The sequence below is a fragment of the Crocodylus porosus genome, unplaced genomic scaffold (genome assembly GCF_001723895.1).
Source record: "Crocodylus porosus isolate Cpor-Errol unplaced genomic scaffold, CroPor_comp1, whole genome shotgun sequence".
NCBI classification, from domain to species: domain Eukaryota; kingdom Metazoa; phylum Chordata; order Crocodylia; family Crocodylidae; genus Crocodylus; species Crocodylus porosus.
In genome coordinates, this window is record NW_017728950.1 from 45,677,851 (window position 1) to 45,701,691 (window position 23,841).

Here is a 23,841-nt window from a genome sequence, read left to right on the forward strand (position 1 = left end):
TGATGAGGACAGGGTGAGAGACAGTGTCGAAAGCCTTCCGGAAGTCCAGAAAGACTACATCCACAGCAACCCCTGCGTCTAATGATTTGGTGATGATCTTGTCATACCAACTAAACATTCTTCCCCACCATCATGTTCTGCTGTTTGTGAGTACCAAAATTGTCTTGTAAAAGTGGTAGAACTAGGTCTGGGGGTCAGTACAGTTGAGGTCTTGTATCATAACCCTATTTGTTACATTGTCAAGTGGGTTCCCTGGATGTGAATTTCAGTCATGTGCCATTTTCCAGGAACATATGTATAGCAGGGGTTCCCAACCTTTTTATGCTGCGGACCAGCAGTGACCAGCATACTGTGGGCAGGTAGCCAACCCTTTTTTATACTTGGTAAAAAAGGGTTGGCTCCAGCCTGCAGTATGCCGGTCGCTCCCAGTCCATGGTTTGCCAGTCCACGGTCACTTCCAGGCATGCACCCAACCTTTCGCAGCTTGGCACCAGGCTGCAACCTGGGGATTGGGAGCCTCTGATGTACAGCATAAAGCAAAGGAAACCTGTAGTGATGCTTTAGCTGGGATGGTCCAGAATTTTTTTAATATAATTTATATCCAAGGCCAAATTAGCCCAAACTGATTCCAAATCCAAGAGTTCGGAACCATAAGTGGCCCTACTACTGGCAAACATCTTCCACCTGCACCTGAGGCTTCAGATCTTTCCAAAACCTTTGGCAGGCATCCTACTTGCAGGCCCAAGCCCGGCAGCTTGGGGTTTGGATGCTCCTGCATTTTGCTTGCCTTTTGCCATAAGGGCCTCGGAGCTAGCAAGGGAGGAGACTCCTATTTCCATAAACTGGGCTTTTAAAGCTACTGCACCTCAGTGGGTACTGAACCACGCCAGAAGAGCAGTTCTCCTGTGACGCGGTTCAGGAAAACTGCCTTCTTGGGACATGGGATTTCCCCCACCAGGTTAAGCCCACTACGCTTGATCTGAGAAATTACATGAGGCAAGGATTTCCTGCTGCTATACATTTTGTGGGACCAAGTGCATAACTGGAATCTAGTCAGACAAGCTTTGCAAGGCAAGACGGTCTTCCTCAGGTCTATGAGCACAGTGGTTTGAGTCTGGACAGGGTGGGAGGCTGGCTAGGACAGCTCATGCCTCTGGACCAGTTTGACCCTAAGGTGTGGCCTTGACAGGCTTGATGCCTGACTTCAGGCTGCTCTCCTCTCTTCCTCCTGGCTGCAATCTTACAGGGGCAGAAATCACCCCCTGGGGCTCTCCAGTGTCAGGCACATGCGAGCCAGGGTCAGGAATTAATTGTGCTACAAGTATTCTTTTTGGAAGTAAAACAATGCAAGGCTTTCTCCAACATCTGTCCCCCACCACTCAGTGTAATCGCTGTATTCCTATGGTTTTCCTGTCAGATTATCTGCAGCCCTGTTCAAATGATGCAGAGTCGCGCCTGGAGTTTACGTTATACTGGGTTTTAGGGGTTTTTTTTTTATCATTTAGGAAGTTTTGAGTTGTCTATAAGCACCCCTGGGCACACAGAGCGGCTCTGGGTTTACCCACCCCCTCCTGCTTAGAGCTGGTCGCCGCCCGCGCAGCCTGGACCCTGCCCCGGCGCTGACGCCAGCCGCCCCCCGGCCTCAGGTCAGCCGCAGCCGCTTCCGCTTCCGCCTGCTGTCGCTGGGCTGGGATCTGCCTGCGCCTGCGCGCCGCCCCCGGTCTGGTACGGATCACATGGGGGGGATTTGCCTTCTGCCTCGTACAGGGTAGCCCAGAGGCATGGGGGAGCTGCGCTGCGGGGGGTGCTGGCAGGTATGGCTAGCCAGGCGGAGAGTCCACAGGGGTATCTGGGGTGCTGGACCCTTTGGGGGTGCCGCCGCCTTGGCAGCTCAGCACGAGGGAGAAACCTCCGTGCCCCCCCCGCCCGCAGGCCCTGCGCCGGGTGTCAGCACTTGTCGTTGGGATGCCACAGGGTGCTACGCCCCTTTGGACCTGCCACTGCCTTGGGAACTCCTGCCAAGGGGTCAAAACCCACCGTGGAGACTGCAAAATGCAAGTGAAAGCGAAGAGCCGGGCGCCTCGGGTCCAGGAAGGTGGGGAGCCGCTGCCTGAGTGGCTGGCTGGCCAGGGCAGCTCCTGCCTCTTCTGAGCCTGTTAGTCTCTAAGGCCCCTGCTACATGTTCCCTCAACTATGCAGGTCGTAGGTGTGTGGTGCAATCAGTTTAGGCCAGCTGCATTCCCGGGCCATAAAAATGCCTGTCTGGCATAAAGAGCCAACCAGCTGTAAAGGTAGTGCTTGAAAACTCTTAATAGGTGGTTTCTGGTTAGCTTTCATTTGAAAACATAGCAGGGCTTGAAGCTGCTCCCAGAGCCAACGCTGGTGGGGTGGGGTATGGGGCCTGGGGCAAATCAGCCTGTGTGGGGCCATGTTACCCCCATAAGGGAGGGTGGTCTCCGTGTTTCCTCCGTGGTGCGGGGTTGAGCTCTCTGCTCCAGGGAGGCGCTGCAGAAGGGGCCATGGCTGCTCTGCCTGGCTCCACGGGACTCCACCAAAGCATGGGGCCCAGGGCAGTCACCCTGATTTGCTGTACTCTAGGGATGGCTCTGGGTGTGCTACCCTGCCCTGTGTTTTGCCTGAGACTAACAGGCCTATTTGTCACTGCTTTCCTGAGACTAACAGGTTACCCTCCTCTCTTCCTAGTCACTGACATTTTATAGAAGCAGACTTATCCTGGGGTCTCCAAAAGTTTCTGTCTTCCTTGTCCTTGCCTTGGTGGACCCCAGGAATAGCCTTTCCCTTCCACTGTGGGTGCCAGGAGCATATCAAAGACCAGAAATGTGCAATAGTTAGACCAGCCAAGGACTGCACTGGCAATGCTCCAAACCCCTCCAGAGCAGCATTTCTCAACCCATGAGTCTCAACCCAAAAGTGGGTTGCAAGAATATGTTAAAGGGTCATGAACAAACTTTAAAAATGGACTCTCCTTTAAAGGAGAGAAACATAGGAAACTGTGGCTTTTGCCCTGCAAGCTGGCAGAGTTCCATACTGTGGGGCAGTACTTGGGGGCAGTAGATCAGGAGTGAAGGTCACTTGGTCGGGACTGGTCATCGGTATTTAGACATGGGTCTCGGTACCAAAAACCTCTGCTCTAGGGTATTGCAAGGTGACACTGTTTCCCCTACCTCAGCCCTGGCACAGGGCAGGAGGTAACAGTACTGCCCTGCCCTTCTCTTTCTGTGAAATTCACCCCCACCCCCTGTCACACACACCTCCCTGTAGCAGCTTGCATGAATCTAGGACAAGGAGTTTAACTTAAAATGGCTTAAACAGTCAGCCCCATCTTGCTGGAGTGAGTCTAACTGCCTGGGTTCAAAGCTGAGGAAGACTAACACTTTTGCTTTTTGTCAGTGGGAGCCTGCAATGTGGCTGTCTACGCTGTGGGAATGAGGCTTAGAAACTGAATATTAAAACATTATTTATGATCAAATATTATTCTGAAATAATTGATTAAAAACAGGGGGCTGGACTCGATGATCTTCCAAGGTCCCTTCCAGCCCTAATGTCTATGAAATCTGTTTGAGCCTTTCCAGCTCTGTAGTCAGTCATGAACTTTTGAATAAATAGGGACATGTTGCCATACTTTTAAAATGAAATGCAGGTTTCAAATTCTTGAAGGGACATTATTACTGACTTGAAATCCCGAAGATTCTAATGTCAGAAGTCCATACAGGTCATTTCATGCAGGATCCCTGCCATTGAATCTAGTCTCAATTTAGGTGCATTCTTATAAAATATTTTTGTCAGTGTTTCTTCTTTTTTTATCGCTATGAGAAATCCAAGGAACAAAACAGGGAAATTGACTGTCTACAGTGAAAACAGTGGGCCATGCTGTTTACTTGGAATTTTTCACAGTGTTTTGTCCCTAAGCTATTTTTTCCTCTCAAATTATTGCCATTTTAGATACTACTCAAATTAATTGTAGTTAAAAGTTTTCATATGGAAATGAAGTTGAACTGACCGTAAGAGAGGTGTCTTGACTTTAGAGATTTTAATGCGATATTGCAGCTTTTGCATTGCTGAATTGGGCACAACAACTTTATAGGGCTTTATAGGTTCCCTGCAGTCTAGATTATAGAATATTCAGGACTCCATCCTCAGTGGGAGATAAAACAATATGCCAGTCAGTAGCCCAATAGATTTTAAACTGACTTTAATTCAGAGAGCCAGATGCAACTAGGGATGAGTTGGACATTCCTGTTTAATGACTTTCAGTTTCAGCTGATGGAAATATTGTCTATCCCTTTGGCATATAAAATGTATTGAATAAATTAGTAGTTGAGAGACAGCTCTGGTGAATACTGAGACCCAGTGCTATTGCTCCCCTGAGTGTCTAGTTTAGTACGACAATATGAAAAAGGAAGATTAACTGAGCTGTGGCTATTTGAGAACTCACAGTGCAACTATATAAATTGCTTTTTCTCTCTTCCCTTTTTGCTCTTATGTAGACAACAGCGGAGAGGGCATAATAACATACATTTTATAACTTAGTAAATAAAATGTACTCTCTCTGCTTGAACTATTTTTGTCTCATTTTAGCTGTTTTTATTTCATACCTGATGATGGTGAAAGGCAAGTCTGTTATTTATTACAAGAATGCACTCCAAATGCCAGACAAGAATCTTTGGCAGCTGCTGTTTCATCTTTGCTTGTCTTGTGACTTCCTGCCAAATGCTAATAATAATTAGCTAAATGGGAAGAAGTAAAATTTGTAGTTCTGAAAATTACTGAAGTTGGGTTTTGAGATTTCTCTTTTACTCTTAATTTTTAACTCTTAACCAGTTTATATAAAGAAATCATAAATCACAAGAGCATATTCTGTATTAGTATGATGGTACTATTTTATCAAGTAACACCAAAAGCAAATTTGGGAGACAAAAAATGCTTTTTTGTAAAGATGACATGGAGAACTTTTCTTAAAAAATGATTTTCTTCCAAAAGGGAAGGGCACAGGTTTCACTTGATTTGTTTGGTAAATAAAATCACAACTGTAATAAAGTTAAAATAATATCGTATAGTTTTAGCAGTATTAGGACTGCAGTGAGCTGAAGCAACTGCTGCATAGTTGGGTTTGATATCAGAAGAGAAAAGAGGAGACTACTGTGGCAGTAACACATTGATAAATATTGCAAAGCCAGATTTTAAAATCGAGGCAAGTGATTAATGATAAACAGAGAGACAAAGTTTTGTTTGTTTGTTTTTTAAAGGGAGCAGAATCAGCCTTGAGGCTATTGAGAAACATCTTATTAAGGAGACAGATGGCTTGCAGATCTTTTAAGTAGAAAAAATATGGGCAAAAGAGATGACCTTGCATATGGAATCTGCAAAGTCAATACTTTCTGAAAAAAATAGCATAACTTAAAATACAGAAATGGTATCTGAACAACATAAACAGCAAGATAATACCGCATACATATGACTCTTCAGATCTGACAGTAAATCCATGGGAATGCCAAGGGGTGAGGATAGTGATTAAAATGAATGGGAAGTAGCAGAGATGCTAGAGAAAACCTTGCATTGTTTTACTCTTTAAAATGATTGTGGCACTGTAATCCCAAGGAAACATTCTTTGTAAAGCTAATGAGACTGTAAATCTTTTTTAAAAAGAATGATTTTGGCACAATAATTCCTAGGCAGAGATGCTGAGTACGTGGGGGCCTGAGGGCCCTGGCCCCCCTCAAGAAGAGGGCCTGAAATGCATAACACTTTCTGCATGTCCATCTTCTTAGGCCCCCTCCCCCTGGCAAAAATTAAAGTCGGCACCTATGATCCTGAATAGTATGTGTTTGCATGCTCTGAAACATATAGCTTAAGGCTTCTAGAGGGGCCAGGAATTTAGGTGTGGGGTGGTTGAGAACATGGCTCATCAGTGAAATTCTTGGTATGGAGGTCTGTTGAAACTGCATGTTGGTGGCAGGGGAGCAAGTGATAGCTTCCTTAACCCCTGCAGCTGCTATAGCTCACCAGGTTCAGATCTAGTTCTAGCCTGTGAGGAGCTTGATGGTCCAGGGTGAGTTTGACATCTCTGATACAGATCAGAAAAACTTGAAAAACTGAAGAGGGTCTGTGAAAAAGTGAAGAGGAAATTCTGAACAGGAAATGCTTTGGTAGGTTGGCAACCTAGTCTACCCAAGCTGCTGTTTGGAAGTGAAGTCAAGTATTTCTTAGTGTGAAGCAGTTGTTCACAACCTTTTTAGGCTGTGGACCAGCAAATTGCAGACCAGAAGTGACCATGGACTGGAGGTGACCACGGACCAGCAAACCGTGGACTGGCAAACTGCGGACCAGCATACTGCAGACCAGAAGTGGCCAGCATACTGCTGGTCTGCAGTATGCCAGTCACTTCTAGACTTTCAGATTGGCAGCCAATCCTTTGTGGCCTGGTACCAAGCTGTGGCCTGAGGGTTGGGAACCTCTGGCGTAGAGTGTACTCTGTTGCGGACAGGGTCCCATTGAATTTGGATAGTACTGGCATGTTTGGGGACCAGTCCATGTCCAGGTGACGCATACTGTGCTTTGGTTGGGCTTCAGATGTGAACTAGATCTTTGTGTTTCTTGAACTTCAAAGCAGGAAGAATTGCTTGGCAGTGCCTTACAGCTATGAACATCTATGCAATGAGTGGGAGTTATGCCTGACCTCAGCACATTAGTAATTAATTCTGATGAGCTCACCATAGTATTGTCTTAATCCTTCATTCTGGGGTAAGTTTAAGTCATGGTGGAGTAACTATGGCATTATATGAATTCTTCAAATATCTTTTGTCCTTACCAGTATGGATTTTACTTGGATATGGCTTGGTGGCTGCAAGAATTTTGTTGGGCGGTTATCATTCGTTCATGTTTAGCAGCCTCCAAGCTTTACCAGATATATCTCCCTTTCTGAGTTACCTGACAGAGCTGCTTGAAACTTGGAATTTCATTTTTTTTTTTTAGGTAATTTTAGCACATTAAAATTTGTTTCTTTTTCTAATTTGAAACTATTTTTAGTATTTTTCCATGGAACAGAATGTCTGAAAATGTTTTTTTCAGAAACATTTTGTGCGTTAGAATTTTTGTAATGTTTTGTGGATTTTTTCCTTCACTTAAAAATAATTTTTAAAAGAAATGCAGCAACATGTCAGTAACATTGAAATATATTGTATTTACCCAAATCCAAAGATGACTTTGAATTTAAGATGACCCTCCAATAATTAGATTATATACATGGGAAATAATACATTTTTTATAATTTTCTATGTACAGAATCTAATTATTGGAGGATCATCTTAAATGTATCCCCCCTGCTACTGTGGTGGGGGGAAGCAGTGCCAGGGAGCAAGTGGCTGTGCCCCTGCCTCTTGCCCCCCTATGCCTGTTCCTGTCTCCCTGATGCCTGTCTCCCTGTTGCCACTTGCCCCCTATTCCCTTGCCTCCTCACTGCATGCCCCCTCTGCTGCCTTCCCCCTTTGCCCTGTGGCCTCCTACCACGTGGTCCCCTTTTACTTACCCCATGCCTATACCAGCTCCCTTACTGCTTTCTCCCCCTCAGTTTACCTTCTGGATAGCTTTAGCTCAGCTCCAGTACTAGGGCAGTCAGCAGCAGTGGTCCCAGCCCAGCCTGGCCAGGCAGAAGCAGTAGCACTGAACCCAGCTGGATTTGAGTTAGAAGGGCTGGAGCAGGAGCTTGAGCCAAAAGGTAACTAGTGGGGAGTGGGGAGAGGAAACAGCAGGTGACAAGGGGATGGGCTGCACAGTCTCCTATGTGCTGCCCACAAGGTTTACACCATTGGTCTCCCCTGTGTACCTCCTTTCTTCCACAGCATGATCTTCCCTCTGCATCCCAAACCCCCACTCTGTAGTTTCCCCTGCGCTCCCCCCCACCATGAACCCTCTCCCCCATTTCATGAGCCACCCTGCCCCAGGGCAGTTCTGGATTCAGCCTGTCCTGAGGATACTGGAATCTAAAGACAAAGCTTCCCCCTCCCATGTGGATTAGGGAAAAACGTCATCTTGGATTTGAGTAAATCCAGTAGTTTGTATTTCTGTTGATATTTTAAAATACACACTAACTGAAAAAGAAATCTATTGCATTTTAATTTTAAATATCATTAAAGGTAGCATACTCCTCACCATTGAAAGATACTGAAAATAAACTTTTGTATAGTAAAAAAAAGTTGTTTTAAACAGTTTCAGTATAGCACAAGCAAGCGGAAACTTGACATGTGAATCAAGTAGTCTTTTCTTGTGTTTCATGAAACAGTTTGACACAGCTCTTCAACTCATCTCTTTCCGCCCCCCCTTATAATTAATCTAGAAAATAAATGTTTCTTTCTATTCTTAAAAACCATAAAGAGCAATTGCCTCTTAGTAGTGACCGAGTGAAAAATACTACTAACATACATGAGTAGGTTAGTTGACATGTTTCACTGGTCCTGGAACCACTACCAAAGCCTCATGAGCATTAGGAAGGAGGTGCTAGTATTAAAGTGTGCAACTCTGTGTAGGAGGAAAATGGGAAGGGAATGGCTCTGCAGCTGGAGAGGCAACCCTTGCTGAAATGGAAACAGATTTACTTTCAGCTTATTGGAGTCAAAAGTTAGAGTCTTGTTCATCCCAATACAGTGAGCCAAAAGCATGACTACTACACCTATTACATGGATATTGTGCATAAAGAATACACATATAGAAACGGAGAAAAGGAAATTCAAAATAAAATTTTTTAGTTTTCCAAAATGCAGTAATTCTGAAACAAAAATTCACTTCAAAATACTTTCTTCATGGAAAATTTTGCCTAAATTAACACTTTTTAAAACGAAAATTTCAGTTCAAATAAAATAGCATTTTTTCCCCTAATAGTAGTATCACCAAGTAACAGCTCAAGATCAGAGATGCAGCACTTGGTGCTTGTTAATGGCACCAGGGAAGAACAGGCAAAGACAAGGATACTCTAGTGTTCTGCCTGTAAGTGCCTCCCTAGGTGTGATTTAATGTATTGAATACTATTCTTAAATTACAGTATTCCCAAGTACAATTCAAGGAGTTAAAACTAATGTCTATTTTGTTTACCTCATTTCCTAAGAAATATTTAAGGCAGTTAACATCATTTGCAAAGTAGTAGAAAGCACATGCATCCATATTAAAAAAAAGGTTTTCTTCTCTGCCAGTGGTATTAGACAGAAGAGCATATTTTCATTAATTGGATTTTATGTATTTACCTGTAAGAGCAGAAATTATGGGGAAAAGTTTATCAAATAAGTGTGCATTACACTGTCATCTGAATGCCATCAAGGTTTGGGTTGCAGTGTTTCAAGAAAGGTTTCTTCCTTTCCTTACATTCTTATCCTTGTCCTCCAAAACCCAACTGAACAAAAGCTTACCATAACAAGAAAAAACAAAAAAACCCCGAAAAACAAAACCTTGATCAAGAATATGAACTCCAAAAAGACATGTCAATGTCTTGTAAACCTTCTCATATTGCTTCCCTTTTTTGTACTTAACATAGTTAAATGCAGTGCTGGGAAATACTGCATGTGGGAAAGGACAGCCAAACTGGCATTGTGGGAAACTGAGGCAGGCATGTTTTGTAAAGTTACAGTTTTCCACCTTCTTTACAGGTTCTTGTAGCAGATGGTCAGCTCCACCTCTTTATACTCTTATTGTCAAGTCTTTTGAAGCACTGATCCCAGCCAGAATTGCAGTAGAGGATCTTCCTAGAGTTCACAGGGACAGAGGAAAAATTGTAGAACTGTGTGGCCTCACATCCTCTGTTGTTCATAACCACAGAAGTCAAGAGGTCAGCATCAATCCCTGGAGTCAGTGGAATTAAGTGTAAAACCAAAGTAAATGAGAACAGCATGACATACTCTGTGTTCTAGGAACAGGATCTACTGATTTCACTCCCCTCTATTCATGGAAGCAGAATGGATCATCTTGGCTGTGAATTAATTCTGTAAGGCATTTAAAAAAAAAATTACTACATTATAAGTGGGAAGTTGTATAAAATGTGTGTGTCAGAAGGTGGTGCTGTTCCACCAGAAATCAAAGCTGTCTAGAGCTGCCAAAAAGACCAACCAAAAAACACCAAACACGAAACAAGAGTATTATTACTTGCTCAGGCATGAATGCTTCACCCAGCACTGAATTACAGTAACAAGTCCATATGTGTGCTGTGGAAATCAAACCAAAAACAAGGAAACAAAAGCCAGCTTAACATTACTAGAGTGTATTAATCAACAGAGAATAAATTAAAAGATATGGATATAGTCCATGTCAATTTATAAATATTATTTTTCATGAATATTACTGTAAAGCCACTGGAGCTAGTCACTGTGAAAAGTGTTTACAGGAATGGAGCTGTAATTATATTACTTGGTCAGGTGTTCCATTTCACAATATTACTTTCCAGGAGCAAACCTACCAGATGGTAATGTCTAATCTATGGAATATGAGAAAATGTTCTCTGATGTTATTACCCTATGATGCCTTTCTAAATAAGAATTTCTGTGTATGAAAATAAACAAATGGAACCATTCATAAAAGCAGGCACATAAAAAATTAACACTACCACCTATAAACTAGCAGTCTGTATTGAATTAATCTGATTAAAGTCCTAGAAAAGGCACCTTAAGCAGTTGGACAATCATCTACATATACGTATAAATTTATATAGTGGAATAATTCAGCAACTGGCACACTCTTTAATTGTTATTCCCTTATGAATAATAATTGCCTAAAAGAAGCAGCAAGTGTATGGTTTATGGCAGTGACATAATTACAGGCAGCTGAATTTTTGTTATGTGATGATAAAGCAGATGAAAGCATTAGTGGGAATGTATGCTACTGTGGGTCAGCATTTTTAAAGGGAAATAAATACGGAGGTGTTGTGCTGAAATAGAAATTCAGCAGCAGTCTCTTTAGAATAGCTACATGGGAAAATTCCCCTTAAAAGAGAAAAAGAGTACTTTTCATACGCTGAAAGCCCACTGTCAGTCCTCCAGTGTTGTTATGCCCAGGCTGTAGCAAATCACTCTCTTCTTAGCAAGGCAACATGATATACAAGTGTCAGTATGCTACCATATTCACTCAAATATAAGATGAGGAGTTTTGATTGGGGGGAAAAACCCTTATCTTATATTTACATACAAGGAAACCTCATTAAATATATTATCTATCTTTAAACTGCTGCCAAAAGCAGCTAGTGCTCAGTAATGGAAGCCAAATATAAAGATGATTAAGTACAGCCAACACGAAGCATAACTGTACAACACATGGCTCACACTGGGCAAACATGTTGATGGGAACCTTTTTTGGTATGTGGCCCTTGGGTGGGGGGAGGGGCAGGAACAAAACAAAACAAAAAACCCCCCACAAACCAAACAGGTGTGTGTTCCCTTTGTAGGAACTAGGCACCAGGTCTGGAGGTCCTGCAGTACCAGGCTGGTACTGGGAGGTGTCAGGGCTGGCTCTGGCCCCTCTCCTTTGTGCCAAAATGCTTGATTTTAGTCAAAAGACTGAGATGCTGATGGGAGCCTGTAGCAGCTAAAAAGTAGGTCTGTGTAATAAAAGTGCTTGCTGGAAGCTCTATGAAGATTAGATTAAGTGTTTTTCTGTATTTGTTTACATATTAAGCTATAAGTTGTTGCTAAAAGCCTAATTATAGGTTATGATGTAGTGAGGACTTGTATAAATAAGGCCTAGTAAATTTAGCAAAGCCTGGAAGTAGTAAGGCCCTGTGGCTTATCAGAGGAGTGCAAGGCTTACACCATTATTGGTCAGTCTAAGGACAGCTTGAAAAAAAAGGAATCTAAGTGGTCGTACATTATCAGTGTCTTTCAGAGGACATAAAATAGCTGAAATATCTAGAAACCATTCAGAAGGAAGATGCAGCTCTGTGAAAAGAATTAGTTAGCTATTGCCTAGATCAGTGGCCCTGTGGACCTTGAGGAGCCCAAGAACTGCATTCCAGGGTCCTTCCTGACACCCTGGACAACGCTATCTGAGGGGATGCCTGACCTTACTGAACTTTATGGAAAGAGAAGCTTGCTGTATATCAGGCATCAGAGGGACTGCCGATAAGTTGCTGAAACAAGTTGGTTTGGTCTGTCATCATTTGTCTTGTTACTATGCATAGTTGTGTTTTTCTTAAGTCAGTCAATCTTTCTTACCTTTCTACCTGCAATCACACTCAATCTAAACCCTCTGCAGGTGGCTAAGACAGGAGCCTACCACAAGGGTAGGTTAGTAGAGCCTGTCTGAGTAAGATATAAGGTAGGGCCTGTTGCACTCAGTCTCCCTCAGTGCTGACTCAAAGTCATGGTGAGCCATTACACTGAATACATCTCAACTTCCTCTTCACTCCAGCAGTTGAACTGTGCCTTTCTTTCCTATTTCCAATTATTCCTGTTTCTTCACCAGCCTTAAATGTTTGGCAAACAACAAACAGAGCCCCAGACAGTTCACTCAGAATCTGCCGGTCCCTCCCCCTTCTCAAACTGTTGTAAATTACTGGTGTAGCCCTTCCTCCTATGAAGTAGAGGTGGACCAGGTTGCTATGCATCTTATCTACATATACGGTTTTGAAGCATCCTAGTACTAATGACAAGAACACCCAGTTCTAGTCATTAGTGCAGAGGGCAAGGGGGGCACCTGCCCCCCCCCCCCCCGAGATCTATTTTTTCCTGCTGTAGCAGTGGTAGAGGGGGACAGAGTCAAGGAAACCTCCAATAATTTGATTATGTGCCAAGGAAATAACAAATTTATACATTCTGCATATATAGAATTTAATTATTGGGGGTTGGCATTTTATATTCAGGGTTATCTTGTATTTGAGTAAATATTGTAATAGGGCTGCTTGAGCAGAGTGCCCAATAACGGTTCCCTTTTATGTTCTAAATGAATAATTAGCCCCTTCTAAAAAGGTTATGGATATTGTGATGCAATTTATCGTTTACTCACTTGGTCTAATTATTATCATCTGATTATAAAATTATAATGAAAGCAAAGGCAAACTGATCATGTCACTTCAAGTAAGTTCTAGATGGGACAGATTTTTAAAATTAAATAGTAAATATTAGCTCTGCTGGGTTGATCTCAAAGAATTTGTCATCATTGTTAGCAATGATCTTTCAATACAAGGATGACAGCCTTTCAGTAAATAGGAAAGTCACTGGGGACTCCACAAATGACTGAGGAGGTTGATTTGAGATCCATATGTTCGACTGTAGATGTGGCAAATAGTTCCAGGAGGAACAGCCTACAGTAGTGGAAGAACAGATTTAGAATTACTTAGAAATGCTAGCTGCTTTCAAGTCAGCAGGGCCAGATGGGATACACCATAGTGTACTGAAGGAATTGGCTGAGGTAATTTTAGACCAATTGGCTATCCTATTTCAGAACTTGTGAAGGTCAGATGAGGCCCTGGATGTTTGGAGAATGGCAAATATATTGTTAGTCTTTAAGGAAGGAAAGAAGGAGGATACAGGGAATTACAGATCTGACCTTGACACTTGGAAAGATCGTGAAGCAGATGCTCAAGGAGTCTTACATTGAAGCTTCTAGAGGAAAACAAGGAGATCAGAAAGAGGCAGCATGGATTCTCGAAGAATCAACTCCCCATGTCTGACCAACTTGATATGATATACGGTCATAAGCTCTGTGGATGATTCTGTACCTTGACTTTACCAATGCTTTCAACACTGTCTTCCACAACAAACTAAGAAAATGTAGACTACATGAAAGTGCTGTAAGGTAAATACACAGCAGGTTGGATCATCATGCTCAATCCATGCCTCAGTGTTTAGTTGGGAGGAAGTATCAGGTGATATTTCCCAGAGGTCTGTCCTGGGTCCTGTATTGTATAACTATAGCAGGGCACCTAATCCAGGGTTGGCTATGAGCCCCTGGAAACCAAAACAATTATTTTTCTACCCTGCTCTCTCTCTACCCTGCCATACCTTGGTGTATGTTATAGTTATAAAAGGGAGTCTGCCCCAAGGGTTTCCAGACATGATCTCCTGCTAATGACTACCAGGTGTGTGTGGTCCTTGCCTTAAGGGCTAATTTCATGGCTCCATTCACTCCTACACCATGCCACAAGCCTCTCAGATGGCATCTTTCTCTGATCTTCACCCTCTCTTAGCCCCTTCTCTGGGCTCTCAGACCCCTTGGTCTCACATTTGTCCACTTTCTAGGCCTTTGGACCCTTTGATACCATTCTGCTTTTCTCTACGTTCTTTACCCCTTGACCCTGTACACCCTCCTGAGCTACAAGTCACTGATTCTGCCTCATGCCCCCTTTGGGCTACAGGTCCCTGGCCTCCCATGCTCACATGACCCTTTGGCTGGGACCTGCTCTTTGGCCCTTGGATCTTCTGACCCCACTCCCACTTCCTTTCTGAACTCTGGGCTCATGGGTCCTTTGATCCGTTTCTTTCTCTCTGCATGCCCTTGGATCCTCTGATCACACTCCTAGTCCTTTTCTGGGCCCTGAGCTTATAGGTCCTCTGGCCCCTTCTCTCTCTCTCTAGGACCTTGGATCTTCTGAGCTCACTCCGAGTCCCTTTCTAGACTCTGGACTTGTGTATCTTCTGATCCCTTTCTTTCTCTGTGAACCTCCAGTTGCTTTTCTGTCAGGGTATGCTGCTTTAGCATTTCCCTTTCCACTGGATAAGTCACAAGGCAGCAGGGACTGGGGTTTTTGGACATCCCATACTCCTCTTTCCCTGGGGTTTGTCACCAGTGGCACTTTACAGGGACTGCCCCACCAAAAACAGCCCCACCACTGTGACCCTGAACCCCAGTAGGGTGCAATTTTCTGTTTTGCCCAGGACATCTCCTTGGTTATCCTGCCCTGGGTATCCTTGCCCCTCTTCAGTTACAGATGCTTTGACCTTTCTCCCCCACTGATGTCACACCTCCCTTCTGGGCTCCCAAGCCCACTGGTCTCATTCTCAGCCTCTGATTTCTCTAAGCTCATGCTCAATCCTCCAACCTATAGGCTTCCTGCCCTCCCCCACCTCTCCCCCCTGGGCTACAAGCCTTCAGACCCCCTGGCCCAGCTCTCACACACTCTTCTAGGACTGGCATGTTCAGCTACAGCCCCTCCTGGGCCCTGGCTCCACCTCTGGCCAGTTGAGACCTAGGGCTCCCTTAGCCTGACTTGCCCCCCTTGGGCTCTGTCTCCAGCAGTAGTCCTTCTTGGCGGTGAAGATCTCTCTGGGTCTAGTCTTAAACCCTCAGTCACTTGCCTGCATACACAACTCTGTCTCCACCCAACTACTACTCCCCTATTCCCTAGGCTGGTAGAGTTGCTTACCTCAGCATTTCAAGATCTCAGCTGCTGTCCTGCTGCCTGGAGCTCCTGCCTTTGTGACTCAAGGCTAGACTGCCAGAGGCTGCATTCTCCACACTGGTAGTCAAGAGCTGGAGCTATCTTACTGAAATGTTCCTTCTATAACCTCCCTGGCCTACTGCTGGCTCAACTCAGGGGCCTAGGCTTATATTCTGTTTAAGGCCAGTCACTTCCCTGGTCATGGGGCCCCAATTGCCTCCTGCCCCACCTGCAGCCTGTTTGCCCAATGACGTTCCCTCTCAGCAGCCTCCAAGAACTTACATCTTGGTCCAATCAGGTCTGGGCTTATCTCCTAGCTAAGCCCACCTTTTTGTAGCCTCCAAAATCCTATTGCCTGCTCCTGTGCAGGGGCTGGACTTATCCCCCAGGTAAGCCCAGCCCTTTCCCTGTCAAGTGGGTCCCTCTTTAGCACCCCCACCACTTGCAGGCTGCTTGTCCCCTTAAAACACACTGCCACAATAACATCATTCATGATGTGGACAATGGGATTGAATGCATGCTTAGCAAATTTGTGGACAACACCAAGCTGGGTAGAGTTGCAGATACTTGACGGTAGAGCTAGGATCAAGAATGACTGGGATAAACTAGATAAATGGTCCACAGTCAATCAGATGAAATTCAGCAAGGACAAGTGCAAAGTCCTGCACTTAGAATAGAATAATTGTATTTACAAATATAGACTAGGACATGGTTGGCAGACCCCACTTGTCCCTTTCCCTAAGCTGATATACTGCTACAAAGGACTTGGGGTTACAGTGAGTTATAAGATCTCTTGCAAATTAAAGGAATTGATTCTACTCTGTTTGGAACTGGTAAACTGCAGTACAGCAATTTTGCTCCATTCAGTTTTGGGCCCCACACTTCAGGAAAGATGTGGACAGATTGGAAAGAGTTCAGCAGAGAATGACAGAAATGATTACAGGCCTGGGAAGCATGCCTTATGAGGAAAGACTGAACAAACTAAGGTTATTGAGGTTGGAGAAAAAGGAGACTGAGGGGGATTTGCTAATAGTCTTCAAATATCTGTGATGCCTGGGGTCCCCTGCCAGCCAGGGCTACTCTGCCCTGGCTCAATGTGCTGCAATCCTGGGGACATACAGACACACACCTGGCAGAAATAAGCTCTAGGGCAAGCTATTACTTGCTGCACATTAATAGGCACACGTAGATGCCCTGCCCTAGATAAGCTGTGGAATCTCTATCCCTGGAAATTTTCAGTAGAAGATTAGACAGCCACTTGACTGGGATGGTTTAGTCAGGGCTGATCCTGCCTTGAGCAGGGGGCTGAACTAAATGACCTTATGAGGTCCCTTCCAGCTCTTACTACAGTCTTCCAGATTAGAATCTTACATTGACTTCAGTGGAAATGGAATTGGACCTCAAGTATGTATTTGTGTTACAGGGGTGCAAAAAATCAGAACTCTGAAATATTGTTTGGAATTCATTAAATCTGGGAGGTCATCAAGTGGCTCTCTAATTAGTCCCTGTGTGTAAGTTATGCACTTTCCTACAGCATTTTGTGCACATATGTCTTAGCTTGGGGAAAGCTTCCTGTGTAATGTAGGTATTTTATATAGTATGTTAAACCTAGGCTCTGATTTTTCTCTGATACAATCAGAAAGAGGTCAGCAAATCAGAATATGAGGGACTTGCATACAGGATATTTTAAGTGTAATTTTGCCAGAGGGCCTTAAAATTGTTAGTTACGTCCTGGTATCTTACATGGTGGCTGAGTCTTTAGCTTAGAATTGCTTGTTTTCTTGGCTGCCATGGTAGTCCACATGTAATTTAATGCCCACTGTTGCTGCAAGGTCCTTTTCAGCATTTCTGCTTTTCTTTCATTAGGATGAATTATAGCCTGCCCTAGTTAGACAAGCAGTTCACATTATTACAGGATTGTGACAAGTATCTTTCTGGTACTTATTTCTCCTATACAAGTATAGGTTGTTATAAAGATTCAACAGCTTTTCCATTTTTTATTTTTAGAATGGGAAGAATAGATGCCAGTCATATGAATGCACCGTCTTTGGACATTTCCATTTATCATAATGGGCAGCACTAACTCCAGACAAAATCCTCCGCCCCCATCAGATAACACCTACGAGGGTAACAATGTGGATACATGTCAGAGAGATTCGAAACAAAACTATGAATTGTATGACCTGTCTGTTGAAATAGAAGAGCCCTCCACAACTGCTTCAGAAATCCCCAACAATGATGAAGATCCTGAGGATGTTTTTTACAAGTTTGTGATTTTGCATGCTGAGAAGGATATAGATGAAGCCATCCGAGTCCAGCACCTGCTACAAAATAAATTTTGTGTTAAACCTGGAATAATCTTTGCAGAAATGCCTTGTGGGAGACATGTCTTAGAAAACTTAAAAGATGCTGTTAATGGGTCAGCATGGACTATTATATTGTTGACAGAAAACTTCCTAAGTGAGGCTTGGGTTGAGTTTCAGTCTTATACTTCCCTGATCAACGCTCTTAACAAACAGCATAAATACAACTCTGTCATACCAGTAAGGCCACTGAATAATCCACTTCCAAGGGAGAAGACTCCTTTGGTCCTGCAGACTATTAATGCACTGGAAGAAAACAGTCCTGCCTTTGCTAAACAAGTACAGAAGCTTTTCCAGGAGTCTAAATATAGACAACAACAAGCAATTTGGAAGACAGAGAAAATGAAAGAGAGGCACTAGCTGTTGTTATGGTAGAAGACACATGCAAAGACAGATACTTTGACAACTATTGTGGAAAAGAAGGGATAGAATTTACTTTTTTTCTTATCAGATGAGTGAATTGTTTTTAACATATTAGCCTACATGAGTGGAAAATTCTCTCACAAAGGCATATTTTCACCTGAGTGTTTTTCAGCATTATTATCCAAACAGTTTGTTGTTACCTGTCCTGATGTACTACTTCTCCCTATCCCTGTCTGTTTTGTCTTTATACTGTAAGGTCTGCCTTCCTGTAAGACTGTACAGTTCCTTGCACATTGTAATTACTACTGGAAGCAGTATAGTACTAACAGCTGCCACTGACAGCCAAGAGAAATAGTACAGCATCACATCCCATAAAGAGGCTTCTACTGTAACTGACCCAGAAATATACATATATTAGAAGTACTAGCCACTATGATGGAACCAGAGAGGTACATTTTGCATTCTACAAAATATATGCTGCCAAGTTAAAAAATGAACATCTCAAAGTACGCAGACATTCAGTGTTTATCATATTTGCAGTTGTTAAATAGCAGTTATTTTTAGGTGCCTCTAGAACTCATGTTAAAATGGATGTAAAATTTAATATAACCATTTTTTTAAATTACTCTGGAAGAGTTATTTTGGTTTCTAAAAGAAAATGCAGAAAACTGGCAAACTGGTACATAAAGAAGTTGACTGATGACTACATGACAAATGTGTCTGGGAGTTATGGTGGTACAGATTTAAAAAATTAGACATTTTTGTTTTTCATAGGCTTATAGTCTGTATTGATTCTTGTCCTACTTTTATATTAAACACATTCCAGTGCTAGTATAATGTGCTGTACAACAAAGTATTCAGAAACTCAGATGACTAGTGTGCAATTAAAGATAGCAACTGAAATGTTGCGGTGAGGGGGAAGAAAGTAGTATTCTGTATGGAAACAAGCCCATCAAAGACCCCCTATTATACTACTGTGGCCTGTCCTGTTTACCTGTATTTGCATCCTAAGGGTTTGTGTTCAACCTGTTGTTCTATATCCCAGCTCTTAGTGTGTGAAGGTAAAGCAGTTAAAAGAATTATGGCTCTACTGCTAATTAAGCAATACAGAAGCACAAGTTGAATATGTGGGATTATGTTTAAAGTTGACTACGTGTTCCTGATCCACGAGAGCTGAGGAGTTGTTGCCATGACTATCGCATTTGTGCAGGAGAATCTATTTTGCTTGCATGGATCTTAAAGCACTCGGTAACCATCTTCTGTGCCTTGTCTTCTTTTCACAGGTCCTGAATGTCATGTTGTAATACTGCCTGTCTTGTTTTAAAAGAGGAGACGGTATGATCTGTACTAGCAGGAATGAAAGAAGGGCAAAAGAAGAGGAAAGATATCAGGAACTTTTAGAATAAGATTGGTGTGTATAAAAAGCCATCCTCTTCCCGACAACAAACAATACTCAAAATCTATGTTTAGAGATAACATGGTACAGATTACAACATAGGTAACAAATGCAATGATATTTAAAACAGGTGACTTATTAACATTTGAAAATTGATTATGGATATGCCTGTGTAAGAGTGGAAGGATGATCTTGTGGTTTAAGACTGGGACTGAGAGTCAATTCCTGGCTCTGCCACATCTGCCTGTATGACTTTGGTCATAGGAGCAGATTTTAAAAGGTGTCTAAGCACCTAAAGGAGTGCCCAGTGAAATTTTCAAAAGCACCTAAGTGCCAAACTCCCATTGAAATAAATAATAGGTTTGAAGTGTTGTTGCAATCATGATGGCCCATTGAAATGCATGCAGTTTCCCCATTAGACACCTATCTCCATGTTCAGGCACTTAGATACCTTTAAAAATCTGGTTGTTGGCTTCTGTGGCTCAGGTTTTTATCTCAGGTAGAAATCGTACTTTCTACTTCATAGGCTTTGTAATGCTATGTGCACTAGTATGCATAAAGTTCTTCTCTGATGGATGATACATAAATGGAATTTGGCAGTCAAGTATTTAGTGTGTATAATTATATATTTTAACTGTCTCTTGCATAGATTCTAACTGATAGATTTTAATTTTTCTATGCAGTGCCTGTAAATACTGACATCATAATACTAAAACTCTGATTAATCACAAGCAGGCTATGGCTTGTGTCTTCCTTTCCTATAAGAATGTGCGGCACAGGAGTGGGCACATGTACTAAATACCCATCAATCAAAGTGACAAATAATGAGATATGAATTCTTCTGTCTGCTGTCCTCTTTGGCCATGTTTTTCAGTCATGGTATGGACTAAGGAAATATGTGAGATTTCATCATTCCTTGGAAACCAACATGCTCTTGCTGTGAGACCAGTTGGGGAAAATCACACACTAGGCAGTCCTCTAAGGGTATGTTGTCAACACCAGGAAATAAATGAATGAAATGTATTAAAAATAAGTGTAAAAAGCTCTGTACAAATAGTACTACAACACAAAGGAACAGCTTCACTTTGCTTTATTTCAAGTGTCAGAAAAGTTTCTGAAAACAGCCCTAGGTGGAGTGTATTTTAGTAATCCCATTTGTGGAGTGCTGAGTAGATGTTCACATGCTATAGAATTGGGAACAGTAACCTAGATAAGAGAGAAATGTATTAGAGAGATAAGTACAGCAAGGCCTGCATGTAAGTTGTGACCCCTTAGTCAAATTTAGATAAAAAAGGCATTTATGGACTGCACTGCCACTTAAGAAGGTTAGAGATACAGAATATATTCTGGTTACAACCCTTGTTGAAAAACAGTAGGCTGTCACTTGATAGGGAGGGTAACTGAAATGAGAATGAAATCAGCTCCTTTAACAACAGCCACTGCTACAAGAAGAAACTGGGTCAGCCTGCTCCAGATGTCCTAGTAGGTGACACAGAGGGGTGGAGAGGAGAGTCGGGCAGGGAGGAACGATGTCTTTTGTCTCCTTATAAACAAAGATGTTATTGTGAGTCCTCTCTCTATGTTCTTTCAGTCATCTGAGCTGACATGTTGGGCAATCTGATTCTGGCTTATTGACTTCTCTGGAGATGAGTACCGATTCTTATTCCCTTCGCTCAAGAGCAACATTCTTGTTCTCAGTAGCACCTGGGCTACATGTCACCAAAACAGATTAGGGTTGCTCATGTCATAAGACAGTGGCCAGCTGGGCCTTTGAAATTTGCTACCCGACATGCCCCTACTCCCAGTTCTAGAATGGAGAGACATCAAGTAATAGGAGGCAGATTAATAGGAAAAAGTACCAGACAGATCCATGAGCAAGCTGGTTGCACAGATGGCTAAAAAATGTGAGAACACTAAACACTGTAACACAGGGGGGACACAACAAAAACTAATTGCTGGCAGTTCTTTGCTACAAATTTGTGTAATTAGTAAATATGACAACTTGGGAGGGCCTGACTAGTGTAAATTACTTAGCAGTTGTGCTTTTGCAAACGTCCAATGACAAGTTGGAGCTGCAGGTAACTAAAATATAAAGATACTTCTAGCAATCTTCATCTGAAGCCAAGGACTGAAATACTATCACAATGTTCTTAGTCACTTACTAGTTCTAGAAATGGCAGCGTGTGCAGTGTTGCAGTCCAGATGGTTGCCTAGCAGTTGTATTCTGTTTTGTTTGATCACTCTTCTATTCCTTCTCAGTGATGCTTCTGCTAAATGGAACATTTTTGCAATTCCTTTTTTTCTCCTCCACTGATTCTTATTTCAGAAAAACTAATAACTTTGCATAGGTGGTAGCCTTCAATTACACTGAACCTATTAATGTATTTAAAGTTCTTTGTTAGTTTACTGTATTCCCTGACTCACCAGCTATGTAGTGAGTCTCTGCAGTGAAACTAATTCAGGGGTCTGTACCAGTACCTGCCGTGTTAAATACGTCTATTCACAAGCATCACGACTACCCTGGTAGATTCTATTGTAGATGAAATGTCTGTTCTATATTTAGAAATCAGGAGGTGTTATGTGTAGTTCTTTACCCACTAGGAAAGTCTTACATTGTACTTGATTTAATGCTTAGAGCTTTGTTTATCCAAATCCTCACTATGGGGTAAATTCCTTCCTGGCAAGCAAGGAGGGAAAAAGGTGTAGGTGGATTTTGCATCCTCGGTAAGGAGTAGGAGGCTGATAGAATCTGTGCAAGACTGTTCAGACAGCTACACTTCTGACATGCACCAGGATCATGCACTGGCCAGTCGGGAGAGTCTTTTGTAGCAAAAGTACTGAACTAGGATGCAAACAAAGCAGATGATCAGTCAAACAAGTGGTCTTTATTCAGAGAAGTTTCAATACAAGTCCAACATGCCATTTTCAGTAGACTACCAAGACCAATCCTGTCCTGCTAGAGCAGAAGACTCCTTGTGCCTAATGTGACCAGCCTTGTGGAATATCACCATATACTGGCTGCTACTAAAAAGGCAGGATTTAGACCTTTAGGACTTATACTTTCCATCTGGTATAGCTGGAAGGGGAGAGCATATCAAACACCTTAGGATTTAGCTATTTTAAAATATATCTATTAAATAAATATTTATTTTTGTAGGCTACTGATGTAAAACTGCTTAGATGAATCAGAGAAGTTTCATGAATGGCAAACACTGTCTTGAGACCAATTTTATTTTGGAAACCTAGGATGGGAAGGATCAACCTGTGTGGTCAAGTTTAGTTTGCTGCTATCACAGGTAACTATGTAATAGATGTTAAAACCAGAAGGGTCCACAGGAATATCCACTCTGATGCTCTCTGCACTCCAAAAGCTAAACAGCTGTTCCTCTTCTTAGAATAAGAAGGTTTTTAGTACAAAACCCCCCCATAGGCCTCAAAAATTAGTAAGCTACAGGAAGAAAAGAGAGGCAAGAGGTACTGTGCTCCTGCCTTCAGCCACCACAATATCAGTTTTTAAATTAATTTTAAGAATTGTGTGAAAGGGGGCTACCTTGGGGCCAACTCTCAAGTCAGCCCACCCATCTGTCCAAGCAGGGCAGTCTACCCAGTCTTGCCTGTCACTACTTGCTGTTTCTTAACTTGGTGTAAAATGCGGGAGACTGCCCATTTTAATGCCCCAATGCCTGAGGGCGTTATACATGGCTCTGTACCATCCCTACACCGTGTCCCATACTTTGCAGATGGCATCCAGTTTATTATTGTACCCCAGCTTCAGGCCAGGCCAAACTTGGTCCACTGTTGGGCCTCTCACACACTGCCCCCTCCAAGGCCACATTCATACCGTCCGTCTCTCACTGAGGCCTCTTTCCTTCCGCCCTCTCTCAGAGGGCCTCTTGCACACTGCCCCTTACTGGGCCACTTACAACCTGCCCTGCTCCCTTGAGCGACCCCCTTGGGCCATCAGACTTAACTACTATCATGTTGGCACTGCACACGCAGCCCTTCAGATCGCTCATGCTCTCTTATTCTACATGGCATTAGCCTTGTGCCTAACACTGGGCTGATTCTGCCCCTAGCCCCTCACCAGGCAACTTTCCACAATCACGTGCTCATTGGGGTTGACCCATGTGCTGCCCTTCAGGCTGTCCTTCAGCCCTACTCAACATACCCCCTAGTGCAGCTCTTTAAACTGGCCTTCAGTCCTACTCTACACCTTGCTTACACACAGTACTTCAGGTTATAACAATGCCCCCTAATCTGTGCAGGCCCACTATACACTATTGCCCCTGCTCTGGGGCCACTCTCCTGCCCTCTCTCTGAGCTATGCTACTGCCCCCTCCCTGGGGCCTCCA

The 23,841-nt window shown here is 43.0% G+C and overlaps 1 protein-coding gene across 3 annotated transcripts; it reads left to right on the forward strand.

The window, feature by feature from the left end:
- Positions 1-1,668: 1,668 nt before the first annotated feature.
- TICAM2 (toll like receptor adaptor molecule 2) lies at positions 1,669-18,207 on the forward strand. Of its 3 annotated transcripts, XM_019555023.1 has the most exons (3): positions 9,457-9,832; positions 9,915-9,988; positions 17,375-18,207. In XM_019555023.1, the coding sequence occupies exon 3, from the start codon at positions 17,404-17,406 to the stop codon at positions 18,088-18,090; it is 687 nt and encodes a 228-aa protein (XP_019410568.1). In that variant the 5' UTR covers positions 9,457-9,832; positions 9,915-9,988; positions 17,375-17,403; the 3' UTR covers positions 18,091-18,207. The 3 variants fall into 3 exon arrangements, with proteins under 3 accessions (XP_019410570.1, XP_019410568.1, XP_019410569.1); XM_019555025.1 differs by lacking the exons at positions 9,457-9,832; positions 9,915-9,988 and adding an exon at positions 1,669-1,725; XM_019555024.1 differs by lacking the exon at positions 9,915-9,988 and having other exon boundaries at positions 9,797-9,832.
- The last annotated feature ends 5,634 nt before the right edge of the window (positions 18,208-23,841 follow it).

Coding starts and splice junctions, on each gene's coding strand:
- TICAM2 (XM_019555025.1), top strand. CDS start 17,404: ATGCACCGTCTTTGGACATTTCCATTTATCATAATGGGCAGCACTAAC.